This window comes from Stenella coeruleoalba (genome assembly GCF_951394435.1).
Source record: "Stenella coeruleoalba genome assembly, chromosome: 3".
In the NCBI taxonomy this organism is placed as follows: Eukaryota; Metazoa; Chordata; class Mammalia; order Artiodactyla; family Delphinidae; genus Stenella; species Stenella coeruleoalba.
Genome location: NC_137148.1, coordinates 157,383,150 through 157,411,043, shown reverse-complemented (window position 1 = coordinate 157,411,043; position 27,894 = coordinate 157,383,150). Strand labels below are relative to the sequence as shown.

Here is a 27,894-nt window from a genome sequence, read left to right as displayed (position 1 = left end):
TGAAAATGTGGTCCTTTTTTTCCATGTGAATACTTCAAGGGAAGTCATCACTAGCTTTTGTTTAGTATAAAAAAGGAAAAAAGAAAGCTACAAAAAATAACCTTGGACTTAAAGGAAACCTAAGTCTGTCACTAGGAGTCTGGTTGAAGAATTCATATTTTTATAAAGGAAATAGAGTTCAGATTTTTCTACATAGCAGTTTTTAAAGAAGCAATGCTAGTGCAGGGGTTGAGAGGCTTATTTCCCAGGCTCAAAGTGATTTTGGGAAGGTGTAGCAGGTTATTTTTTTAATTTGTGTCTGATAATTTCAATATCTGGAGTATTTGCTCCAGATAGTTTTCTGCTGGTTGTTTATCATGGTGCTTTATTTCCCTCTTTGACTGATTACTTTTTGATGCTATGCTGTTCCTTGTTTTTGAATAACTATATTGGAGGAATTCTGAAGCCTAGTTGAAGGTGCATTCTTCCAGAGAAGATTTGCATTTGCCTGTGTGAAACACCTCATGATCTGGGATATTTTAGAACACTCAAGGGAGGTAATGGCTCTCTTCACTAATTTCTTGGATTGGATCCATTGTTTCTTGGATCCCATGTACACTTCTCTCTTGGTTTACCCTGTAGGTTTTGTTTGTTTTTTTATAAATTTATTTATTTATTTTTGGCTACATTGGGTCTTTGTTGCCACGTGCGGACTTTCTCTAGTTGTGGTGAGCAGGGGCTACTCTTTGTTGCAGTGCGTGGGCTTCTCATTGCGGTGGCCTCTCTTGGTTGCAGAGCACGGGATCTAGATGCGAAGACTTCATTAGTTGTGGCATGTGGGCTCAGTAGTTGTGTCTCACGGGCTCTAGAGTGCAGGCTCAGTAGTTGTGGCGCACGGGCTTAGTTGCTCCGCGCCATGTGGGATCTTCCTGGACCAGGGCTCGAATCCATGTCCCCTGCATTGGCAGGTGGATTCTTAACCACTGCGCCACCAGGGAAGTCCCTACTATGTAGTTTTTGTTGGAGGATATCCTCCAAAAGCATTCTAAGGAAGCATGAGAGATGAACTTCATGTCCTTGCATGTCTGAATATGTCTTCATTCTGCCTTTGTTTCAGATTGGTAGTTGATTGATTATAGAATTCTAAGGGTGGGTGAGGGGCAGATGAATTTTTCTGTAATTAGGTTTGTAAATAATACCCTTGTTTCTAGTCCCCTGCCTCACCCCTGTACCCTGCCATGCCCTGCCCCTGTATCTAAGACCTCAGTCTTTGCCAGTCAATGTCTCTAAGAAAAAAATCTATCTTCTTCTCTCATCCCTGGTGAGTAGGTGTCTATTGGTGGCTTTCTGCATCTGGTGTGAATGTAGAGGTGTACTGTGTCATAGATGGACTTTCAAAATAACTCCCTGTTTTCTCTGCCCCTGCCCAGGCACACTCCCCCTCTTTTCTTTACCTACTACTTCTAAGCATTCAGTCTTTATGGGAGACTCTTGTGCAAATTAGCCCTCTCTGCTTTACATTTTCCATAGTACTGTTGCTTACTTTGTCCCTTTTTATACTCTCTTTGTTCATTTGAGTTTATATAATTTTTATACGTGTCATTTGAGTGGGGCCTTAAGTAGGTGAGAAGATAGGTGTGTGTTTAATTGGCCACTTAAACCAAAAGGCTATGTATCAGTTTACAGAGGTGAAGACAAAAGAAAAGTAGGCCTTTGTCATAGCTTTGTGTTATGCTATTTAGAACTGAAATTTGTTCTGTATGCACATGTCCACCCTCATTCTTTTCATGACATTATATTAAAAGTTGAAACGGGCATTAATATCCAGGGATCAACATTGAAACCTAACAGTATAGCAAATCAGAAGCTTTCCGTAGGTCAATACATTACATGGAAATTATCTTTTAGGCAAAGAATATCTAAAGTTGGAGTAGAATAGTTGTAAGTAGAGTCTGGCTTTCATGTAAACAAGGATATTCAGTAACCTGTTTCTGGAAAATATGTGTTTCCAGAAAACTAAGGTACATCATTTGGGAGAAATTGTGTAATAAGTTTTGAACATAAGGTGAAGTTAAATTTCGATCAGTTCTAATGGGGCCAATCTTGATTAGTTAATCATATTGCCTCTGATGTTACTGTATTATTATGAAGCGTTTGTATGAAAAAAATTCTGAGATGAATAAACACTGAATGAAAATTACTGGGCCTTAGTATCAGCAGAAGTAATTCCTCCACCTTAATGTTATTGTTCACACAGTTCTGTTATTTGTCCTAATACTAAGTTTTACCCAATTTGTTTTTTAGAGATGAGAATTGTTAAAAAATTAAGGGTTTAAATTTAATATATTTGCAAGTATTTTCTCCTGAGATTTGATTATGAATGTTCAGAATCACTGGGGATGAAAAAGATGAATGAGCCATGAACTATTAGAGGTCATTTGGTTTGATGGTCACAAGCAGCCACAATACATGAGGTGCCATGAGGAGATAATAACAAATTGTTGTTGGAATTCACAGAAATGACAGAAGTCTTGGCAAAGGCTTCATGAAACTTGGTTACATACAGTAAGATCTTTAAAACTGAAATCACGTGGTAAGCAATGTGGAAGAAGCTATGTGTGGGTACTTTTGAAAGAGTCATGCTGTTTTTGTAGGGGTGATGCACTCAGAGACACAGACTTGCCTTTCATTTCTGGCATTTCCTAGGTGTGTTACTTGGGGCAAATCTTATATCTTCTAGTATTTAGTTTCTTTACTGATTAAAAAAAAGGAGCAGACCAGAGAATTTTAAATATCCTATCCACTTATATTATTTCTGCCATTCTTTGTCAATGAGGATGTAGTCTGAGAATGAATCTTAAAGGGCTTTTGTTACCAATGTTATGTGTTTGATCTTATTAAGTAGGCAGTGGGGATGGACTGGGATGATAAGAGAAGAGAAGGTCATGATTACGCATTTTCATTAGGGAAGTGATTTGTTAGCAAGGATGGTTATCAGGATTACCTGTGGAGGTGTTAAAAAATGTAGCTATTTATATTTTTGGCCCTACTCCAACAGATTCTGTGGCAGGAAATTATTGTGGATACCTGAAGTTAGGGGGAGACTGGATCTTGAGAGTCCAGTTATGCAGCTGTTACTATAATTTGTGTGAGTTAAATGATAATATCGGTAAAGAAAGTGTCTATGGCTATTCCTTGAGAAGTAAGCCGTGATCCTCATCTTCATCCTCATCTTTTAGGTTTTCTTTAATCATCAACTTTTCTTACGCTTTCTAGTTGTTTTTATTCCTACCATCATAGAGTCACAGATGTGTTCACATCATAGGTAATATTCACTAAGCACGTACTATTGGTCAGGCTCTGTACACTTTACCTACATTATGCCAAGAAATTTATACAAAACCCCCAGGTTTGTGGGGATGGATGATTATCTATCAGCTAGATATGATTATCATACTCACATTATAGATGAGGCATCTGTGAGTTGTCCAAAGTCACAGTGTTAGAGTAACAGAAGTGTTTAAATGTGAAGTCTTTTTGAGTCTAGAAACCAAACCCTTAAACAGTAAACTGCACTGCCATGGATTGGAGACTTTGTCACTCTGGCTGCCAGAGTCCTCCACTCACCTCTTCTCTCTCTTCCTTTTTATACACTTCCCAAAATATAAGGTGACATCAAAAGGTGTTTCTAAGAATGCTAGTGCATACGTGATTGAGAACAGTGTTATTTCAATGAATGAATGTGTCCACCACACTGGTCTGCATGTAATATACTCTGAAAAGACACATGCACAGAAGATGTTTCTCTCTCTCTTTTATTTTCCAACATCTTTATTGGAGTATAATTGCTTTACAATGGTGTGTTATTTTCTGCTTTATAACAAAGTGAATCAGCTGTACATATACCTATATCCCCATATCTCTTCCCTCTTGCGTCTCCCTCCCTCCCACCCTCCCTATCCCACCCCTCTAGGTGGTCACAAAGCACCGAGCTGATCTCCCTGTGCTTTGCGGCTGCTTCCCACTAGCTATCGGTTTTACCTTTGGTAGTGTATACATGTCCATGCCACTCTCTCACTTTGTCCCAGCTTACCCTTCTCCCTCCCAGGGCCTCAAGTCCATTCTCTAGTAGGTCTGGGTTGTTATTCCCATCCTGCTCCTAGGTTCCTCATGACCTTTTTTTTTGGATTCCATATATATATGTCAGCTTACGGTATTTGTTTTTCTCTTTCTGACTTACTTCACTCTGTATGACAGACTCTAGGTCCATCCACCTCACTACAAATAACTCAATTTCGTTTCTTTTCATGGCTGAGTATAATTCCATTGTATATATGTGCCATATCTTCTTTATCCATTCATCTGTCGATGGACACTTAGGTTGCTTCTATGTCCTGGCTATTGTAATAGAGCTGCAATGAACATTGAAGTACATGACTCTTTTTGAATTATGGTTTTCTCAGGGTATATGTCCAGTAGTGGGATTGCTGGGTCGTATGGTAGTTCTATTTTTAGTTTTTTAAGGAACCTCCATACTGTTCTCCATAGTGGTTGTATCAATTTACATTCCCACCAACAGTGCAAGAGGGTTCCCTTTTCTCCACACCCTCTCCAGCATTTATTGTTTGTAGATTTTTTATGATGGCCGTTCTGACTGGTGTGACATGATATCTCATTGTAGTTTTGATTTGCATTGCTCTAATGTTTAATGATGTTGAGCATTCTTTCATGTGTTTGTTAGCAGTCTGTATATCTTCTTTGGAGAAATGTCTCTTTAGGTCTTCTGCCCATTTTTGGATTAGGTTGTTTCTTTTTTTGATATTGAGCTGCATGAGCTGTTTATATATTTTGGAGATTAATCCTTTGTCAGTTGCTTCATGTGCAAATATTTTCTCCCATTCTGAGGGTTGTGTTTTCATCTTGTTTATGGTTTCCTTTATTGTGCAAAAGCTTTGAAGTTTCATTAGGTCCCATTTGTTTATTTTTGATATTATTTCCATTTCTATAGGAGGTGGGTCAAAAAGGATCTTGCTGTGATTTATGTCATAGACTGTTCTGCCTATGTTTTCCTCTAAGAGTTTGATAGTGTCTGGCCTTACATTTAGGTCTTTAATCCATTTTGAGCTTATTTTTGTGTATGGTGTTAGGAAGTGTTCTAAATTCATTCTTTTACATGTAGCTGTCCAGTTTTCCCAGCACCACTTATTGAAGAGGCTGTCTTTTCTTCATTGTATATTCTTGCCTCCTTTATCAAAAATAAGGTGACCATATGTGTGTGGGTTTCTCTCTGGGCTTTCTACCCTGTTCCATTGATCTATATTTCTGCTTTTCTGCCAGTACCATACTGTCTTGATTACCATAGCTTTGTAGTATAGTCTGAAGTCAGAGAGTCTGATTCCTCCAGCTCCGTTTTTTTCCCTCAAGACTGCTTTGGCTCTTCAGGGTCTTTTGTGTCTCCACACAAATTTTAAGATTTTTTATTCTAGTTCTGTAAAAAATGCCATTGGTAATTTGATAGGGATTGCATTGAATATGTAGATTGCTTTGGGTAGTATAGTCATTTACTCAATATTGATTCTTCCAATCCAAGAACATGGTATATCTCTCCATCTGTTGGTGTCATCTTTAATTTCTTTCATCAGTGTCTTATAGTTTTCTGCATACAGGTCTTTTGTCTCCCTAGGTAGGTTTATTCCTAGATATTTTATTCTTTTAGTTTCAGTGGTAAATGGGAATGTTTCCTTAATTTCTCTTTCAGATTTTTCATCATTAGTGTACAGGATTGCAAGAGATTTCTGTGCATTAATTTTGTATCCTGCAACTTTACTAAATTCACTGATTAGATCTAGTAGCTTTCTGGTGGCATATTTAGGATTCTCTATGTATAGTATCATGTCATCTGCAAACAGTGACAGCTTTACTTCTTCTTTTCCAATTTGTATTCTTTTATTTCTTTTTCTTCTCTCATTGCCGTGGCTAGGACTTCCAAAACTATGTTGAATAATAGTGGTGAGAGTGGACATCCTTGTCTTGCTCCTGATCTTAGAGGAAATGCTTTCAGTTTTTCACCATTGAGAATGATGTTTGCTGTCGGCTTGTCGTATATGACCTTCATTATGTTGAGTTAGGTTCCCTCTATGCCCACTTTCTGGAGACTTTTTTATCATAAGTTGGTGTTGAATTTGTCAAAAGATTTTCCTGCATCTATTGAGATGATCTTATGGTTTTTCTTCTTCAATTTGTTAATATGGTGTATCACACTGATTGGTTTGCATATATTGAAGAATCCTTGCATACCTGGGATAAATCCCATTTGATCATGGTTGGATTCTGTTTACTAGCATTTTGTTGAGGATTTTTGTATCTATATTCATCAGCAATATTGGTCTGTAATTTTCTTTTTTTGTAGTATCTTTGTTTGCTTTTGGTATCAGGGTGATGGTGGCCTCATAGAATGAGTTTGGGAGTGTTCTTTCCTCTGCAATTTTTTAGAAGAGTTTGAGAAGGATGGGTGTTAGCTCTTCTCTAAATGTTTGATAGAATTCTCCTGTGAAGCCATCTGGTCCTGGACCTCTGTTTGTTAGAAAATTTTTAATCACAGTTTCAATTTCATTACTTGTGTTTGGTCTGTTTATATTTTCTATTTCTTCCTGGTTCAATCTGGGAAGGTTATACCTTTCTAAGAATTTGTCCATTTCTTCCAGTTTGTCCATTCTATTGGCATAGAGTTGCTTGTAGTAGTCTCTTAGGATGCTTTGTATTTCTGCGGTGTCTGTTGTAAGTTCTCCTTTTTCATTTCTAATTTTATTGATTTGAGTCCTCACCATCTTTTTCTTGATGAGTATGGCTAATGCTTTATCAATTTTGTTTATCTTCTCAGAGAACCAGCTTTTAGTTTTATTGATCTTTGCTATTGATTACTTTGTTTCTATTTCATTTATTTCTGCTCTGATCTTTATGATTTCTTTCCTTCTGCTAACTTTGGTTTTTGTTTGTGCTTCTTTCTCTAGTTGCTTTAGGTGTAAGGTTAGATTGTTTACATGAGATTTTTCTGTTTCTTGAGGTAGGCTTGTATTGCTATAAACTTCCCTCTTAGAACTGCTTTTGCTGCATCCCATAGGTCTTGGATCATCGAGTTTTCATTGTCATTTGTCTCTAGGTATTTTTTGATTTCCTCTTTGATTTCTTCAGTGATTTCTTGGTTGTTTAGTAATGTACTGTTTAGCCTCCATATGTTTGTGTCTTTTACGTTTTATTCCCTGTAATTGATTTCTAATCTCATAGCGCTGTGGTCAGAAAAGATGCTTGATATGATTTCAATTTTCTTAAATTTACTGGAGCTTGAGTTGTGACCCAAGATGTGATCTATCCTGGAGAATGTTCCATGTGCACTTGAGAAGAAAGTGTAATCTGCTGTTTTTGGATGGAATGTCCTATAAATATCAATTAAATCTATCTGGTCTATTGTGTCATTTAAAGCTTCTGTTTCCTTATGAATTTTCCCTTTGGATGATCTGTCCATTGGTATAAGTGAGGTGTTAAAATCCCCCACTAATTTTTTTTTTTTTTTTTTTTTTTTGTGGTACATGGGCCTCTCACTGTTGTGGCCTCTCCCGTTGCAGAGCACAGGCTCTGGATGTGCAGGCTCAGCAGCCATGGCTCACGGGCCCAGCCGCTCCGCAGCATGTGGGATCCTCCCAGACCGGGGCACGAACCCGTGTCCCCCGCATCAGCAGGCGGAGTCTCAACCACTGCGCCACCAGGGAAGCCCCCCCCCCACTATTATTGTGTTATTGTTGATTTCCTCTTTTATAGCTGTTAGTAGTTTCCTTATGTATTGAGGTGCTCCTATGTTGGGTGCATATATATTTATAATTGTTATATCTTCTTCTTGGATTGATCCCTTGATCATTATGTAGTGTCCTTCTTTGTCTCAAGTAACATTCTTTATTTTAAAGTCTGTTTTATCTGATATGAGTATTACTACTCCAGCTTTCTTTTGATTTCCATTTGCATGGAATATCTTTTTCCATCCCCTCACTTTCAGTCTGTATGTGACCCTAGGTCTGAAGTGGGTCTCTTGTAGACAGCGTATATATGGGTCTTGTTTTTGTTTCCATTCAGCAAGCCTGTGTCTTTTGGTTGGAGCATTTAATCCATTCACTTTTAAGGTAATTACCAATATGTATGTTCCTATGACCATTTTCTTAATTGTTTTGGGTTTGTTTTTGTAGGTCCTTTTTTTTTCTTGTGTTTCCCACTTAGAGAAGTTCCTTTAGCATTTTTTGTAGAGCTGCTTTGGTGGTGCTGAATTCTCTTAGCTTCTGCTTGTCTGTAAAGCTTTTGATTTCTCCATCAAACCTGAATGAGATCCTTGCCGGGTAGAGTAATCCTGGTTGTAGGTTCTTCCCTTTCATCACTTTAAATATATCATACCACTCCCTTCTGGCTTGTAGGGTTTCTGCTGAGAAATCAGCTGTTAACCTTATGGGAGTTCTCTTGAATGTTATTTGTCATTTTTCCATTGCTGCTTTCAATAATTTTTCTTTGCCTTTAATTTTTCCCAATTTGATTACTATGTGTCTCAGCTTGTTTCTCCTTGGGTTTATCTTGTATGGGATTCACTGAACTTCCTGGACTTGGGTGGCTATTTCCTTTCCCATGTTAGGGAAGTTTTTGACTATATTCTCTTCAAACATTTCCTCTGGTCCCACCTCTCTCTCTTCTCCTTCTGAGACCCCTATAATGCGAATGTTGTTGCCTTTAATGTTGTCCCAGAGGTCTCATAGGTGGTCTTCATTTCTTTTCTTTTTTTTCCCTTTATTCTGTTCCACAGCAGTGAATTCCACCATTCTGTCTTCCAGGTCACTTATCCGTTCTTCTACCTCAGTTATTGTGCTATTGATTCCTTCTAGTGTAGTTTTCATTTCAGTCATTGTATCTCTGTTTGTTTGTTCTTTAATTCTTCTAGGTCTTTGTTAAACATTTCTTGCAGCTTCTTGATCTTTGCCTCCATTCTTTTTCCGAGGTCCTGGATCAACTTCACTGTCATTATTCTGAATTCTTTTTCCAGAAGTTTGCCTATCTCCACTTCATTTAGTTGTTTTTCTGGGGTTTCATCTTTTTCCATCATCTGATACATAGCCCTCTGCCTTTTCATCTTGTCTATCTTTCTGTGAATGTGTTTTTTGTTCCACGGGCTGCAGGATTGTAGTTCTTCTTGATTCTGCTGTCTGTCCTCTGGTGGATGAGGTAATCTAAGAGGCTTGTGCAAGTTTCCTGATGGGAGGGACTGGTGGTGAGTAGAGCTGAGTGTTGCTTTGGTGAGCATAGCTCAGTAAAACTTTAAACTGCTTGTCTGCTGATGGTTGGGGCTGGGTTCCCTCCCTGTTATTGTTTGGCCTGAGGCAACCCAACACTGGAACCTACCTGGCTCTTTGGTGGGGCCAATGGCAGACTCTGGGAGGGCTCATGCCAAGGAGCACTTCCCAGAACTTCTGCTACCGGTGTCTGTGTTCTCATGTGAGCCACAGCTACCCCCTGCCACTGCAGGAGACCCTCCAACACTATCAGGTAAGTTTGGTTCAGTCTCACTGCTTCTTCCCCCTGGGTCCCAATGCACACACTACTTTGTGTGTGCCCTCCAAGAGTGGAGTCTCTGTTTCCCCATGTCCTGTCAAAACCCTGCCATCAAATCCTGCTTGCCTTCAACGTCTGATTCTCTAGTAATTCCTCCTCCTGTTGCTGGACCCCCAGGTTGGGAAGCCTGTCATGGGGCTCAGAACCTTCACTCCAGTGGGTGGACTTCTGTGGTATAAGTGTTCTCCAGTTTGTGAGTCACCCACAATTCCCAGTTATGGGAATTGATTTTATTGTGATTGTGCCCCTCCTATCATCTCATTGTGGCTTCTCCTTTGTCTCTGGATGTGGGGTATCTTTTTTGGTGAGTTCCAGTGTCTTCCTGTTGATGATTGTTCTGCAGTTACTTGTGATTCCGGTGCTCTCACAAGAGGGAGTAAGCACACATCCTTCTATTCCACCACCTTGAACCAATCTGGGAGCCATTTCTTAAAATATATGTCTTGACATTATGCATACACACACACGCACACACACACACACACACACACATCCTATTAGGTATAAGTTAGATAGTAAGATGATAAGATAGATAGATAGATCTATCCATCTATTTTTTAGCCTTTCTATCTATATCTATACATACTATATATTTTCTCTATCTCTATCTCTATCTAATCTATCTATCAGCGTTCTCCACAGAAACCAATATGTTCTATTGGTTCTGCTTCTCTGGAGAACTCTGACTGATATACCTCACCTACCTTTCTCACATTGTTTCCTCCACTTGCCCTGCTGCAACCACACCAGCCTCTTGACTGGGTCTTCAGACACACATGCATGCCCTTGCCCTAGGGCTTCTGCACTGGCCGCTCCATCCACTAGACCCTTCTTCCCCCAGATAATTCCATGGCTTACTCTCCACTTCCTTCAAGTTCCACCTTCTCAAGGAAGCTTATACTAACCACTTTATTTAAATTGCAGCCCATCCCCTCTAGTCTTTCCCTTTCTCCCTATCCTGCTCTGTTTTCTTTTTTCCACAGCACTTTATCACCTCCTAACATATTTCATAATTTATTTGTGTTACATATTGTTTATTGTTTGTCTCCACAACTAGGATGTAAGTTCCATGAAGGAGACAATCCTTGTCTATTTTATAGACTGATGTATCCCAGGTGCTTAGCACAGAGGAAATACCCAATGATAATTGTTGGAGCAGCAATGAATGAGCAGTCTGTGGAGATCAGTGAATCAGAGGGCTAGTGGGTCTGAGAGGGGTGATGGGACTTGTCAGCTGAGGACTTTGCTTAATGAATGGGGTCTGCATGGACAGTGATTGGTAGGACTAGGAGGGTCAGTAGTAGGTAAATGGGGTCAATGGCTTGGGCATCTCTGTGGAGATCATTAAGGAGACTGGCTATGGGAGAGGCTAATTATCTTGCCCAAAGTCACCCATCTAGTAAGTGGCAGAGCTGGAATTGATCTCAAGATGTCTTAACCTCAGTATTGTACAAGTCAAGATGTGAAAGCTGAGTGAAGGAAGTATACAGGGGCAGGGGCAAGACAAGGTCTGTGGATCCTGGAAATTTTCCCTGTGTAGCAAATCAGAATGGGGAAAAAACTAGAAAGTTGATACTACAGGTAAATTCAGCACTCAAGAGCTCTGGTAGAATAACCTAATGATGCTTAATCTGTCAGATTATATCAGTGAACAGTGCATGAGGCCATGATTCTCTAGACTAGTGCACCCTTCCTGCAATTTCTGCTTCTGAGTCTACAGGTAAATATGAGAATGACTCACAGCCTGATGCAGGTGTTGGGAGAGGGCAGGACCCACAGCAATGTTCCTATAAGTGTGGGGAGCTGGTGCCCTGGCATGATGATTTTGATACTGGTGTGTAGGATGAGAGGGGGGAAAATACAGAAAGCAGAAAGACTAAAGTTTTGCAATAGTAATCCATGAATGAAGTGATGAGGCTAAAAACGTCCAAACCCAGTCCCATCACCATTAGTGCCTCTCTCTACCTTTCTTTGCCTTTTCCATCCAATCCTCCCACTCAGTCTTCCCCTTTCAGAGCTGCAGCCCATCTTGATTCCTACTCTTTCCTCCACAGATTAAAATGTCATCTCTGAAACTCCCAACCTACTTGTCATAGCTTTCAGTACTCTGCTCTGTCCACACTGGAGCAGATTTCTCCCCTCAAAGCCCAAGAGGTGGGAAATGTTTACACTTAGGAATTTTTCATATTTAGAGGCAAAGACGTCAATATAACAGTATTCCTGAAGAGGTTTCCTTCTATAAAATGATTCACTTGGAGTTATCATTTTATTCCATTTTACAGGGAGTCTTGCAAGTCAATAACTATATACAAAAGGAACAGAAAACCCAAGTCAAACGTTTGGGAAAATTTACATTTATTTACGGAGAAATTACTGAATAAAGTGAGAGACAATGAATGTAATGAATTTGGAAGAAATTTCCAAAGACCACAAAATGTAATAAATGTGACAAAGTTGTAATAAATGTTATAAATGTGTCCACTAAAAACCAAACTAGAGAAAATGCATAAGAATATAAGTAATATAAAAAAATCCCTCCTGTACAAGTCTCAACACATTGAACATGGTGAATAAAAGCTTATAACAAAATGTAATCTTACTCTGCTTTAGAGAACTCACACTGGAGAGAAATACTGTGACTGTAATGTGGAAAAGCCTCCAACCAGAACCCCGTTTTCACTGGAATATATAATCCATACTGGTGAGAAATCATTCAAGGACAATGAATGTGAGAAAGCCTATAGGTATAGCCTGGCTCTTATTCAACAGAAAATGAAACACATAGGCAGAATGCCTTATAAATTCCACAAATTTGGGGGAAAAACTTTTTTCAGGGGTTCAAATTGATTGATTGGACATCGGAGAAGGCAAACTATGCATGCAAAGAGCATGGAAAAACCTTCAAGGATTTGTCAACCCCCACTGAACATCAAAGAAATGATCCAAGGTAGAGACATTATGTACACACTGAATGTGGAAAAGCCCTCTTCCAAGAGTCAGGACTTTTTGTACACATTAGAGAATTCAGAAAGGAGAGAAATCTCACAAATATACTAAATATGACAATGCCTTTAGCAATAGAGGATGCCCCCACTGCACACAAAATGGTGCATGCATCTTCTACAAGTGGACTGAATGTGAGAAGGCCCAGAAGAAGACGACAGAACTCACTGTGCATCAAAGAATCCACATCAGAGAGACCAGTCTGAATGAATGTGGGGAGTATATGAAAGTCTTCAGCGGGAAACCAGGACTCTAAGTCTGAAACTTCACATGGGGAGAAAACCTCTAAATGTGGAAAAGCTTTTACTAAGAAATCATCCAAAATCTAAGTCACAGAGTTCAGAGTGGGTAAAACCACAAAAATGTAAAACTGTGGAAAAGTTTTCAACTAGAAGTCAAGACTCACGGCACATCAGAGAATTCATACCAAGAGAAACACCAAGAAAATAATAAATACAGGAAAACCTTCATTCGGAGATCAGAGCTCATTGTTCTCTAAGAGTTAATATAGGAGAAAAACCCTATCAAAGCACTAATGTGGAAAAGCCATCAGTAAGAAAACACACCTCATTGTACATCAGGAAACCCACACAGGAGCTAACCTGTATGAAATAATGAATTTTGGTAAGCATCCAGCAATATATGAAATGTCATAGCTCACACTGTGGAGAATTCCTAGGAATGCAACAGATGTGAGGAAGGAGAATCTGTACACCAAAAATGTTATTCTGAGGAGAAGCCCTATTAAAGAATGCAGAAACACCTAGTCCCAAGGTCAAAATGGATTATGCAGAGACTCTGTCTAAGGAAGAGTCTCCATGTTGTATGAAGTGTTGTTGATCTTCAGAATCAGTTCCAGACATTAGATACTAGAGAATTCATACTGATAAATAAAAAAAGTCAATTTAACAAATTTAAATTCTACCCCAGGGAAATAAAATTCCATTAACTTAAACTGAACTTCTTGTTAAAAAAAGATTAATGAAAAATGCATTTGAAGTCCAAGCATCTTCCTTCCCATGCCTCATGCTTGCCTTTCGAAGGGGATCTCCCCAGGAAATATTGGAAGAGAACAGTTTTGATGTTCATCCTAAGTTTTCCACTTGGAATTAATCTTCGCCATGGACACAACTCTCTCTGTCACTGGTCCCAACCTAGAACTTGTGAACACCATCCCTTACAGGCATCAGAGGAGGGCAAACACCACCCTTGCTAGTTTATTCTCACACCCCTACCACCACACAAGTGTATCTGATTTTCTTAAAGTTCAGGGTTCATTTAAGGGAATACACATGGGAAAGGAAAAAAAAGCAGTTCTCTAAGTGTGACATCCCTCCAGATCCCAGGAGAAAAGATCTCGAGGAAAAGACCCTGCCACAAATAATCTCATGGGAGCATGCCAGTTCCCTCTGCTCATTCCCCTGTCCTGTGCAGGCCCATCTTCTCTCACAGGGTTCTCATCCAAGGCTCGATCCCTCTGTACCAGCAAAATATTTACCCAAGCCCAAGTTAGTCCAAAATACAGACTCACAGAGCTCTTGTGGAAACTGCTCCTCCCTGACTCCAACCCTGAATTTCATTCTGGGGTCTACATATTCTCACATGCTGCCCAATCCCCAAATTCTGGTGGTTGATCAAGGGGTGGAAATCCACTCACACTGGGCCAAGCCCAGGGCTTCATCATTATCTCTGAACTTCAAATCAGTGAGTATAAGTTTAGTCCCTCTCCAGAGTAGGATTCTCTCAATGGCTGTTTCCCACCATGAGTAGAAAGTCTGGTCTGCAGTGAGGAAGTATGATGCCATCATGCACAGAAAAACAGAAAAAGGTGTCCTGTGGGTCCAGGTCAGCTCCATCTTGGTGGCCGTGGCCTTTGTGGACTCCCCACCCTGATTGCTCACTGCAGATCTGGGCTCTTCACAGCTTCCACCATGAAGCAAGGGAAAGAAAAGAACAGAGGACGGGGAGCAATTGTCCCATTCATTCCTTACTTGCTACTTGGGGGCCTCTGTGCCTTCGCCCTTGGGTGGGGCTGCCACTGTGGAGGTTGTCTTGAGGCTCCGTTTCCGCTTCTGCACGTTCTGCTCCGGGTGAAACAGGATGACGTAGGTTTTGGGTACATAGAGCATGCCGAGGGACACCGATGCACTCAGGCTTAAGGACACAGTCAGTGTGGTGGTTTGGATGTAGATCTAGGCCACGGAGGAAGGGACCAGGTGGGACTCAGCCCAGGTCTCTCCCGCCCTCCACCCCCACACAGCCTGGAAGTGAGTCTATTTCAGTCAAGTGACTGGGAATGAGCACTCAATAAAGGAGAGCAGTGTAAGCAAAGGCCCTGTGGCATGAAGAATTGGTAGTCACTGTTTGGCTCTGGTATAGGCAGGAAGAAGGGTAAACGACACAGGACTGAGTAGACAAGTGATCAAGGGAAGTGAGAGGTTCATTCAGAGAGAGCAACACCTGGGAAAATGGTCCATATGCCTAAAAAGTGCTAGAGAATGTTAATGAATGAATGAACATGTTTTCAAATGTACAAATGAATGGATGAACCAAACCTGAATAAAGGAGCAAGTAGGCAAACAAAGGGAAGACGGAGGTGAATAAACAAATGCTCCACTGTACACATGAATAAATGACTGTCAAACAAATAGACCGACAGATGAATGGATTGGCAGATGTAAAGTATATGAAAAGATAATTGAATAAAATAAAGTTAATTGATGGTTGGAAGAAGCATGGATGAAAAAAATGAATGAATAAACAATGGAAAGGGGACTGAGAGAACAACTGGAGGGAGACTGGAAAGACAAATGAGTACATGAATTAATCAGCCAACCAAGCAAGCATTCATATGGGTGGCCCAGCTCTTGGAATAATCGAGCCCTTCCGTGGACAGGCAGGAAATAAACGAGGTCATGAAACTGATGGGGGACCCAGATTACCTTTTCAGCTGACTGGGCAGTGCCAAAGAAGATAGGCACAAAAGCCAGCCAGATGATGCAGGTGGTGTACATGGTGAAGCCAATGGGCTTGGCCTCATTGAAGGTCTCAGGCACGCCACGGGCCTTGATGGCATACACCGTGCATGTGACCATGAGCAAGAGGCTGTAGCCCAGGCAGCCGACAAGGGAGAGATCTGACATGTCGCACTTGAGCACCCCTCTGGCCTGCTCTGGTTCCACCGTCCGCTGCTCTTCATAGTCAATCACACTGTGTGGGGGCTGGGCCCCCATCCAGGCCATCACTCCCACCACCTGCAGGAGCCAACATGGTATCAAGGACACACCCAGCCTCACCCTCGACTGAGATCTCTAGCAGGTTAGGGTCGCTTTTAGGCTCCTGGCCTATTGAGTGGGATGCTCAGGCCTGAGAGCCACTGTGGAGAGGGGAGGGCTGTCCAGGAGGGGACTGCCTGGGCAAAGGCCTGTGACACAGGCAGGTGGAGAGAAGGGGCTGCAGTGGAAGTATGTGCTGGGGACATCTGGGCTGATTGGGGAAGGGGCCCTGGATGTCCTCTTCCTGTATTTCAGCCATTACCACCACCGTTTACTGAGCCCAGCAAGGTGCAGTGACTGCAGGCAGGGGCTCTGGAAAGGTGACCCTAATCACATTTCCTCTATCTACCGAATGGGAACCCTCATAATCTGTTGTGAAGACATGATGCCAGCTTGGGGGAGGAGTCAGTTCATGTCCCACTGATTAGGAACCAGGCCCAGCAGAAATGTTTCCCTTCACAACCGTCCAGGGAGGCAGTATCATGTATTCTGTAGGTGAGAAAACACTAGCTTTATCAAATCTAGCAATATGGCAAACCAAGTTCCTGAGGACCCCCTTCCTTCTCCAGATCCAGAACACTGTTGAACAAGATATAATGAAATTGTGTGTGAATGCATAGTGAGGCTCAAAATATAGAGGCACTGAATGGAGAGCAGTAAGAATGTGAACTGATGCCAGGTGGCCAGGGAGGTCAGAGTCAGACACAGGCCCTAACAAGGAGAAGATGGAGTATGAATTCCTTCACAGTGAGGGGAGACATGACCTCGAGCCAAGGGAAGCTGGGGAGTAGGAACTAAGACACTGCATAAAGGTGGGACCCTGGAAGGGCCGTCCCCTACATTTGTCCAGGTGGTTCACTGCACAAGATGCTTGACTTGGGAGGAGTGGGGCTGAAACCTAGCCAACACTTCAGTGCCATACTGTGCACCTGGAGTAGGGCCATGTGATCCTAGAGGAAAGGATGCTTTTTAAATAATTCGCACACCCAGAAGGAACACCTTTTTGTGATTCTCCCAAAGGCAGCAGCCCCATGAACAAGGGACTATTAAAATAAAACTCCACCCACTGTCCAGGAAGGAAGCATGGAGGCTCCTCTTAGAAATCCTCTAGCTGGGGGGGAAAGTTGCCCAAGAGAAACTAAAACCCAAGGCCTATGATACACGGGAGTAGCAATCAAAATGCACCCCACTGAATTTGCAACCCACGTACTTGGTAAAAGAATTAGCATCCAGTACAGATAACAAAAGCCTACAAAATAATAGAAAGTGAGCAAAGCACAGGAAGAGGCACAGGCACATCACAGAAGAGGAAAGTACAAAGGCTAGCTGCACTAGTAAGTAGAGACAAATTAAAACAATGAGATACCATTTCACATCCATCATATTGCTGAATAACCTTGTAAAGTTGAAGGTGTGCATCTTTGAAAAGATTTGGGATTTCTAGAAAGAGAGGTATAATGTGGAGAGTCCATAGGTGAGCCGGATGGGGGTATTGAATGCAGTCTAAACATCTCTATCCTGGGGCAAGAGGTGCCACGGGGGTTTCAGGCAGGAAGCAGTGAGGTGCTTTCTGAGGATGGGCTGTGCACTGAGATTCCGGCCCTGACAGAGGACGCTCAGACCCTGCTGTGTGTCAGAAAATGGCAGCACCTTCCAGTTGTGAAGAATTGCATGGACTGAGGCCCATGGGTGGGAATGACCATGTTATATGCAGAGCTGGGTAGGAAGAAGGGCTCTCCTGGGGTGGAGAGTGAGCCGTGTCCAAATGAGCTGAGCATGGGCCATCCAGCTGGCCCTGAGAACTGGGCTGGCTCTGCAATGTCATACAATGTCACACACACTTGTCTCTTAGCACCCTTTACACAGAAAACATCCAGTGCTTTCCAGACCACAGGAGCCATTTCCAATGTTGTAATATTACCATCTCAGAGAAAACCCTAAAGGAACTCTGCTTTTGCTGCACATACAGCATGAAATTCTGGCCATCAATGGAATTGGATGCTTCACTCCACATAGTATCATTAGACCCTGTGCCTCTTATCCAAGTTACCCAGTGACTGGGCAGCAGGAACTGCCTTTATGGAAACAGATTCTCTGCTTGGGGGAAATTTATCAGATTCTCTTTGCCCTGGGAGCCAAATTATGGAAGAGCACGTTCACTTTATGAAAATAATTTCACTGTTTTACAGAAAAATAACAGGATGCTTGCACTCCCCACCTTACTGATCCATTTTCCTTCAAGGATGAAGCAGGAGGAAACAGCTGCTCCTAAATGAGTTCTTCTAGTTACAGAAATAGTAGCGCCCTATCTCCTGGGACTTTTTCTTTTTTTTTTTTAAACATAGAGGCCAAAATAGAAGAGGGACTCTGATTTTTTTTTTTTTTTTTTTTTTTTTTTTTTTGCGGTACGCGGGCCTCTCACTGTTGTGGCCTCTCCCGTAGCGGAGCACAGGCTCCGGACGCGCAGGCTCAGAGGCCATGGCTCACGGGCGCAGCCGCTCCGCGGCATGTGGGATCCTCCCGGACCGGGGCACGAACCGTGTCCGCTGCATTGGCAGGAGGACCCTCAACCACTGCGCCACCAGGGAAGCCCGGGACTCTGAGTTTTAAGGTGGAGGTCAGTCCCGTACCCCCAGCCCCGACCCCGTTTGCCCACCCCGTCACTCTGGGAGCCCAAGGACTCACCTGCACGGAGGTGAAGCTGAAGGTGATGACGAGCTGCGAAGTGGGGCTGATGAAGGGTGGGGGCGTGACCGAGCGCTTCCCTTGCTCAAAGATGCGGTAGATGCGGTTGGTCTTCGTGAGCAAAGCAGAGTAGCTGAGGGTGGTTCCCAGGCCGAGGAAGAGCCTGCGGGCAGCGCAGACAGCCGCCCCGGGCTCAGCCACCATGAGGAAGGTGACCGTGTAGATGAGGAAGATGCCGGTGAGGAGGACGTAACTGAGCTCGCGGCCAGAGGCCCGGACTATGGGCGTGTTGTTGTGCCGCACGAAGGTGGCCACCACTGTGGTGGTGGCCATGATGCCCAGCACGGCCAAGAGGAGGGGCGGGGCCGCCCAGGGCGAGGACCAGGACAGGCGGACCACTGGCGTGGGGCGGCAGCCCGTGTGGTTGCGCGTGGGCCTCATGTCCCCGGGGCAGGCCTCGCAAGTGAACTCGTCCACCTGGAAGCGGTACCCGTCGCAGGCCTCACAGTGCCAACAGCAGGGGACGCCCTTCACCATCTTTTTCCGCTCTCCCGGCCCACAGGGGAGGCTGCACTGAGACTCAGGCACCTCTCGGGGGTCTCCCGACCACTGCAGGGCTTCCACCTGGGACACAGGGGACACCGGGACCTGTGACTCCCACCCCCAGGAAGGTGGGTCCGCCTCCCTGTGCCCAGAGCTCATCCCGTGCCACTCACATCCAGTCTGAGGGTCTCCGCCCACTGGCCCACAGCCTGGTAGCTGCCACTGCCCGCACTGCCATTGGTCACCTGGTACTGGAAGATGTCGTATCGCCCGGGTGCATCCCCATTCTCATTGAACATCACAGGGGTTCCTGCGCTGCCTGGAAGGAGAGCCTGTCATCCTCAGCTGGTTCTCGAGCCCATCAAAGGCCCAGCCAGGACAAAGGAAGAGCTTAGCAAGCACGTGAAAAGGTGCTCAGCATCACCTATCATCAGGGAAATTCGGATCAAAACCGCAGTGAGATACCACCTCACACCCACTTAGGATAGCCACTGTCAAAACAACAGAAAGTAAGTGTTGGCAAGTGTATGGAGACATTGAAACCCTATACTTCACTGGTGGGAATGCAAAATGATGCAGTCAGTGTGGAAAACAATATGGTGGTTCCTCAAGAAATTAAACAGAATTACCACACAATCCAGCAATTCCTTTTCTAGCTATATACCCAAAATAATGGAAAGCAGGGACTCAAAGAGATATTTGTACACTTATGTTCACAGCAGCATATTCACAGTAGCTAAAATGCGGAAGAAACGCAAGTGTCCATCAACGGATGAACGGATAAGCAAATTGTGGTCTATACATACAATGGAATATTATTCAGCCTTAAAAAAGAAGGAAATTCTGACACATTCTACAACATGGATGAACCTTGAGAACATTATGATAAGTGAAATAAGCCACTCACAAAAGGACAAATCCTGTGTGATTCCACTTATATGAGGTACTTAGAGCAGTCAAATTCATAGACAAAATGTAGAATGCTGGGGGAGGGGGAGATGGGGAGTTAGTGTTTAATGAGTACAGAGTTTCAGTTCTGCACAATGAAAAGAGTTCTAGAGGTTGACTGCACAACAATGTACACCACTAAACCGTACACTTAAAAATGGTTAAGATAGTAAAGATTACGCTATGTGCAATTTAAAAAGAAATAAGAAAGAGCTTAACTGCGCAGGCGAGAGGATGAGTTCAGACTTACAAAGGTACTGATTAGAACAATCAGCGTGCCTTATTTCTTTTAGAAGCTTGTTCTACCAGCTTGCAGAGCTGTTCTGGAGTGCTATTAAGTCATGCTCTTTATTTATTTATAACTTTTTGGCCATCGGCATGAGGGATCTTAGTTCCCTGACCAGGGATCGAACCTGTGTCCCCTGCAGTGGAAGCACAGAGTCTTAACCACTGGACCGCCAGGGAAATCCCTAAGTCACGCTCTTTAACAGAGAGCTTGGCAGAGGAAAGGTGCTCAACATTTGGTGGAAGAAGAGAGTTCTTAATTTACTAAAGGATAGTAATTGAACACAATGCGAAGCCCCCCCAGCAAACCATAAGCACAGCTGAGTCCATCTGGGCCTTTTCAGAAACCCTTATTCTGAGCCTTGACCATGTGTCAGGCCCTCCACTCATATTGGAGGGGCACAGACTCATGCCTTGTGCTCAGGCAGCACAGGGCCTGGCTGGGGAGGCATTCGGAAGCCTGAGACTCGGAGTGGGCTGCCTGTCCACTGTGTAAGCAGTGCCTTTGCACAGTCTGCACTGTGCCCCGTGCGTGCCCTCAGAGACCAGACGACTACAAACTCCGTGCAATGGAGAGGAGAGTTGTGTGTGACCCTCTGAGGGATCCAGGCAGAAGGGGTCAGAGAGAAGTTCCCCAACACCTGGAATTTGCAGCCTGTAGCAGGAGGTACTGAAGCCTGGAGAAGGAGGAGTGTTAAAAACTGTTCCCCAGAACTTGGCTCGAGCCTCCAGCTCTCAGGCCCAGATGCTCCCACTATACTCTTCTGCTCTCCCATTCCTTCCATCCTGAGTCGTCCCAGGTCCCAAGAACTCCATCCCAGCAGGCTTCCCCTCATTCACGTAGGGGCTCTGGCTCCCACTCACCATTGAAACGTACAGCTCGAATATACTGCAGCAGTGTCCGCCCGTCGGTGGGCTCCATTGCCGGGCACAGGCCTGTGTGCCCGGGGCAGAGAGCCTGGTGCATGCTGTGGAGGGCGTGGGCAATGGCGTACACAGCATCAATCACAAACTGCACCTTCCCCTCCTGCTCGTAGGCAGAGTCCCGGCCGATGCGTTCCTCACCTGTCCTAGGGATGCCCAGAGGAAGTGTGCCTGGCTCCCAGATGCCCAACCTGGCCTCCCACCTTCTCCCTCACCACCCTCGCCACCCTGGGCAGCTCTCACCTGTGCATTTGCGGGTGGAATCGTCTGACTGGGTACCTGAGCTGGTCAGTTTGCAGTTAAAATTCTCTTCCCAGAACTCAGCAAACCAGATGTTCCGGCGGTTGTTCTCCAGGGAGCGAGTCATGAAGTACTGGTCAAATCCTGAGAGACAGGGAAGGAGGGAGGGGGCTGGCAACAGTCTGAGCTAGCCACAGCTCACTACTTGTGTCCCTTCACCGCTTGCTCACTTTGCAGCTGGGGATACCCATGTGACCAATTCTGGCCTGGCCAATAAGTTCAAAGCCATCTAGGGACTCCACGGTAAATTTGCATCCTGATACAAGCTCAGAGCCTCACCACATGAGAGAATTTTTTGCTGCCTTTTCTTTCCTGGTTAGGATGCTGCTATGAAGATGTAATGGGTGGAGCTTCAGCAGCCACTTTGTGAATAAAACATCACAATCAAGAAGGCACATGGGACTTCCCTGGTGGCGCAGTGGTTAAGAATCTGCCTGCCAGTGCAGGGAACACGAGTTCGAGCCCTGGTCCAGGAAGACCATATGCCGCGGAGCAACTAAGCCCGTGTGCCACAAATACTGAGCCTGAGCTCTAGAGCCTGCGAGCCACAACTACTGAAGCCCGCATGCCTAGAGCCCATGCTCTGCAACAAGAGAAGCCACCGCAATGGGAGGCCCATTCAACGCAACGAAGAGTAGCCCCCGCTCACCACAACTAGAGAAAGTCCGCACGCAGTAACAAAGACCGACCGCAGCCATAAATAAATAAATAAATAAATTCATTAAAAAAACAAAAACAAAAACAGGTTGACTTTTAAAAAATAGAAGGCATATGGCAACTACAGAGGATGGTGGAACAGAAGGGGAGACAGAGCTCAGGGCTCTGAGAACATCATTGACTCACTGCCCCAAGCATGAAGTTGCCCCTACTTTGAAACCTCTTGCCTTGTAATGAAATGCCTTTATTGCTAAAACCACTCTCAGTCTAGTCTGTTGCCTGCAACTGAATGCATTCTAAGGGAAAGAAAGAGTGTAAGGGTGGGTGTACACCTCCAAAAGGCTGGGAGCCCCTGCGAGTCAGGGCTCAGCATTTACAAGGGTCTGCAGTTCATAAAATACCCCGAAGTGCCTCATCAAAGCATGTTTAGTTTAGCCTTTGGGGAAATGAGCAATCCTAGTGTAAAGTGGCCATCTTTCCTGCATTCTTCCAGATATTCACAGGCGGGATGGTGGAGGAGGGGTGGAGAGGAAGGCCTCATTAATTGATCAACAGGACAGTATGACCCACATCCTTGGTTTCTATCCCTCCCACAGTCACCCTCAAATTAGAGTGCCTTTGGCAGAACCAGGAATACAGGCATTGAATTAACACAAAACTAAACGAACAAACAAAACCTAACAATTCTTCACCCTGTAGAGTGGGATGTGCATTTCCTCACCTGCCAATTCATTCAAACACTGCTTGGAGGGATGTATTCACAGAATCTCAGAATTCTAGAATCTGGGAATCCTAGAAGGGACTCTGGATCATGGTACAATCTTATAGAAGGGGAAAATGAGCACCCCCAAGAGGGGATCATGGGGAAGGATAAATATGGGTGGGAGATGCAGTGGGGAAGGGCGTTCCCCCACTCACCATCAATAGAGGCCCTTTTGGGCAGGATGGTGATGGCTCCCACGGCCACGTCCTCCAGGTTCAGGATGGGTGAGATCTTGGCTCCCCAGCTGTCTGAGCCAACCCACAGGAAGTAGCTGGTCAGGTTGGCCTGGCGTGCAGCCTCCAGGACCCTCCTGGTAAGGATAGGGTAGGGGTGAGCGAGGGCTGGAGAGCCTCCTCCAACTTAACTCTGGTCACTTTCCATTCTTCTCTCTCCATCTACCCCATTCTGCATCACTCATCAGACCCTTTGTTTATCAGGAAAGGTAGGATGTAGGGAGTTTAGGACACTTGCCCTGGGTTTTTCAGGTAGTAAAGTGTCCAGCCAGGCTCTGACCCCAGGCCTGCCCTCTTGTTCTGTGCACCATAGTCCACTGCATGCTGCCTTTAAGAAGGGCCTACCTTCTCTTGCTGGGGCTCATGGCCTTCTGCTGATACCCTCCTACCCCTGGGAGTCCTTCCCTGACAGCTCATTTTCTGCACTTACATGCGCCCACCAGTCTCTCTCCCACTGTTAATTATAGAAACAGACATATATTCTCGTGTTTCCCTGGCTAGGTTTGGAGCATCTTCACCCAGACCAGGCCTGGTTCATTTCTGGGGGCACCAGGCAGAGAGGTGGCAGTAGAAAAGGTATGTGGGGGCAGGAAGGTAAGGGGAAGTGAGAAAGAGGGAAAGGAGGATGTACGTGGCTGGGATATGTGAGAAGAGGCGGCAGGGTCTTCAAGGACAGCCTCTGAAGAACACGGTGATTGAACATGCCATCTGTCCCACCTGATGTCATCCTCGTTGGCAAAGATGATGATGCCCCGGGCATTTGGTGTCTCCATGAGTCTCCTGATCACCTTATTGAATTCTCCTGGCTTTGGCTCCCTGGGAATCTTGATGGACTGGGCAATACAGACCCCCCCTGGGTGTCGGAGATGCCAAAGTCAGCTGCGGTCCCACCCATTCACCCACCAGGGCCACCACCACTCATGCCTGTGGCAGGCGCTGAGTCTTCCAAAGGACCCCCACAGGGGGCACCATCGAGGCTCCCCATCATGAACCCAGTGCCCTACCTCACTGCTTATGCCCTGTCCAACGGACCCTCTATAGGCTCCTTCATGCCTCAGACCCCCCTGCCCCAAGCTCACCAGCCTCTCGGGAGATCTGCACAAAGGCGTCGACCCCACTCTCGCCATAGTTGCCCTCGGAGGCCAGCGTGGACACGTAGTTCCATCCCAATGCCCGCACGATGTCCACCATGGCCTGGGCCTGGTAGGAGTCAGGTGGCACCACGCGGGAGAAGAAGTCATAGCGTGTGGAGTCACTAAGCTCAGGGGCCGTGGAGGCGTAGCTGATCTGGGGTATCTGGAGTGGGGAAGGACATCAGGGCTGTGAATGGAGGGTCAGTGACCCTAGGGAGGGAGGGCAATGAGGACCCAGGACAGGGACGTTTGGGGTTACAGTGCTGGGGGCAAGCTGGAACAGCCACAAAGAGAGGCCAGGAGGGGCAGATCCGGCAGGAGAGCTGGGGAGGGGTTATTTGATTGAAGGCTGTGTCTGGACTAATGGAGGGGCCTGTTTAGAACTGGGTTTATCTGTGTGCATTAGAGTGATTAATAGCAGGGATTACAGCTGAGCTGATCCAGGAGAAGGAGTGCGGGCAGTAAGTGTGAAAGCAGAGTGGAGAACGGTGGCTGGGGAGGCTGGGAAGAGGGCGGCTAGCAGAGAAGAGGGTGTATCCCTCATGTTAAAGAAAAACTCACGAGCAAAAAAAAAAAAGAAAGAAAACAACAAAACACACACACACATAAAAGGGAGCATGTGGGAGCTGGTATGAAGGTCAGAGAGGGGGAGGTTCTGGAAGAAGCGGGCTGGAGCTGGTCTAGGGAAGACAGAGATGTTTGAAGCTGAAACAGAAAGGAAGGGTGGAGTGTGAAGACGTTATGGAAAGGAGAGGGGAAGAGAGAGACAGGGAGATGGAAAGAGAAAATCAAGAAGAAAGACAAAGAAAGAGGGAAAATGAGAGAAAACGAGGCAGAGAAACGCTCATGGGCTACAGTGCAATTAATGGACGACTTAGTTACCCCGGGCACTCTAGACGCTTTAATTCCGAACAACCTTCCCAGACAGGCTTGCGTCTGGCCCAGGGGACAAGGTTTCTTTGCGAACTAGAGTGATTCTCGCAAGGAGGCCAGACCTCAGCCACGCCCAGGGCAAGGACGAGGGAGAGAAGCTGCAACCCGGGCGCTCCCCCGGGCCCTCACCGCAAACAGGCGCAGCACGTTGGCGACCATGATGGAGACGGAGCTGGCCGAGGCGCCCACGACAGCCACCACGCGCTCAGGGGGCGCGGCGCGCACCGGGGGGACGCCGCCTGGGCAGCGCACGGCTGCCTCGTCGCCGTCGCCGCGGCCGCGGATCAGCGCCTGCACGAAGCTCAGCGCCTGCTCCAGCGCGTACGTGTCCCGCGAGCAGGTGTCGAGCAGCCGCGCGCCCAGGCGCACCCCGGGCAGCAGCTCGGGGTCGGCGTTCACGCGGTCCAGCGCGTACAGCATGGCCTCGAGCCTGTGCACTCCCTGCTCCTTCTTCAGCGGCCCGCACGCTCTGCCCGCCGCGCCCCGCGCGTGCACCGGGAACAGGCCGCCCAGCGTGAGGCCGCCCGCCAGGCGCACCGAGCCCGCGGCGCCCGCCACGCCCGCCTGCGCCAGCGTCAGCAGCAGCGTCAGCAGCGGCAGGATCCCGGCCATCGGCTCGGGGACTGCGGGAGGAAGACGGGGTGGGGACGGGAACAGAACGGGAGAACGCTCTGAGCGCCCGGCAGAGGAAGGACCCGGGTCGGCGGAAAGGCGAGTGAGCCCCAAGCCTTGGGGAGAGGGGAGGCGCGCAGTATATAAATACTGGCCGAGTCAGCTGGAGAAGTTATGAAGCATCAACTCGGCCAGCCTTCCCGGGCCACCTGGCTCTCACACCCTCTGAACCTCATCACCTGGGTCCCCCCTGCTCGACCACTGGCTCCAGTCCTACCCCTGCCCTCCCCGACAGCCCTGGGCCGCTCTTACTGGGAGTCCACCCCCAGCGCACACCCAGGCCCCCTCTGTAGCCACACTCACCCGCGCCAGCCGCTGTCGGTTCAGGACGGGACAGTGACAGATGCCGAGGGCCCTGAGGGAGAGAGGATTTAAGGATTCTGGGGAAGGGATGAGAGGCCGCCCTGAGGGCGGAGACCCGTCCTGAGCAAGGCGTGTGCGCAGGACTGGCTCTCTCCACATCTCCTTTCCCTCCCTTTCCTACTCCCTGGGTCTGTTTCTTTCCTGTCTTTGGATATGTGTCTGACATACACACTCTGTCCTTTTCTGTCTTCTGGTCTCTCTATTTCTCATCTCTGTCTCCGGCTTTCTCTACCCACCCCTCTCCCTTCTCTCTTTCTTCTCTTTCTGTCTCAGTCTCATTCTATCTCTCTCAGTGTCCCTTTCTCTCATTGTCTCTCTCTCTGTCTCTTACCCGTTTTCTGTTACTCTTCCTCTCTTCTGGCCACCAGTGTCTTGGTTCAGGCTGCTTAAGGCACTTCCCAGCTTTCTCCTTGCAAATCCCTGCAATAAACCCATGAGTGGAGTGAGAAAGGAACACGGGCTGAGCAAACAGGATTGCGCCTGAACAGGAGGAGGGAGAACAGGGCTGAGCAGGAAAAAGGCAGGAGCAAGCAGACCTTTAATGGTAGCACACACACAACCCTACAAAGAAGAGACTTCTACCATCAGGCCCATTTCACAGTTGGGGAAGTAGAGACCTCAAGGAGTTAAGTGACTCACCCAAGGTCACACAGTGGACATGTGTCAGCATCAGGATTTGTACTCAGGTTGGTGTGAAACGAGCAGCCCTCACTGCCTTTGATGGAGGGAGGGGACAGGGCAGGCTTGCCCTGCAGTTCCCACCCCTGCCTCTTGCATCTGATGATGGAACCCTAAGGAGCTGCTCTTCCGGCAGTTCATAAAACCTTCCTGGCTCTGGGGTCTGAAGCAGTGACACACCGTGTGAGGCTCTTGGTACCTGAGTTTCCTCATCTCAGGTTTTGGGCCAAGGTGATGGACACTTTTACCACCATCCCCATCTGAGGCCCTGGATTTGCCTTTCTGACACTGAGAGCAAAGTGCATCCTGGAGACAGCTGGTGCGCTCCAAGCCCCAGGGATTAGCAAGTTCGTGCTACGGGGGGCTGAGCCGGCTTGGGCTCCATTAGAGAGGGTGGATTAGGGCAGCCACAGGGATTTGGGCAAAGCTGGCAGAGGGAGCAAGCAAAAGCTATGTCACCCTTCTGCCTTCCCTCACCACATCCAAGGGCCCTGATTGTCTCTGTTTTCAGAGCTGTCCAGGCACCTGTCCCCAGCAGAGTTGGGAGGTCCAGCTTGGCCTTCACCCATTTTACCAGTTGGGAAGGATGGAGCACTTAGCTGGTGCTAGGCCCCAAGCTTGATGTTGCAGAAGTCTGTACAAACTGGGCATTTGAGGTAGTAGGTTCCTGCCGCTGGGCTCACACAGCCCCCCACAGCCCTCCCCTGCTCAGGACAGGTTAGACAGGGCCACAGCTGACTTCACAAAACAGGTTCCTGACTTACAGGATGAGAGCATCTCACTGGTTCCCTGAGTGTAGGATGGACCACCAGGGAGCTGGGGCAGTAGCCCTCACAGTGGTACAGGAGGGAGGTGAGTGTCTGACCAGAGTGCGGGAGGTG

The 27,894-nt window shown here is 46.2% G+C and overlaps 1 protein-coding gene across 1 annotated transcript; it reads right to left on the bottom strand.

The window, feature by feature from the left end:
- Positions 1-14,612: 14,612 nt before the first annotated feature.
- On the bottom strand, positions 14,613-25,596 carry GRM6 (glutamate metabotropic receptor 6). Its single transcript, XM_079916091.1, has 10 exons — positions 25,430-25,596; positions 24,314-24,530; positions 23,952-24,087; positions 23,157-23,311; positions 21,525-21,665; positions 21,218-21,422; positions 19,298-19,439; positions 18,582-19,205; positions 15,564-15,875; positions 14,613-14,813 (listed from the first exon to the last, which is right to left on the bottom strand). Exons 1-10 carry the CDS (start codon positions 25,457-25,459, stop codon positions 14,616-14,618), a joined length of 2,160 nt encoding a protein of 719 aa, XP_079772217.1. The 5' UTR covers positions 25,460-25,596; the 3' UTR covers positions 14,613-14,615.
- Positions 25,597-27,894: the final 2,298 nt, after the last annotated feature.

Excerpts from the sequence above, each read along its gene's own strand:
- GRM6 (XM_079916091.1), bottom strand. The coding sequence starts at position 25,459 with ATGGTCGCCAACGTGCTGCGCCTGTTTGCG. Across the intron at positions 23,312-23,951 it reads GCCAACGAGGATGACATCAG|GAGGGTCCTGGAGGCTGCAC; the intron begins GTGGGACAGATG and ends TATCCTTACCAG. Across the intron at positions 19,440-21,217 it reads GCTGTACGTTTCAATGGTGA|CGCAGGAACCCCTGTGATGT; the intron begins GTGGGAGCCAGA and ends CCTTCCAGGCAG.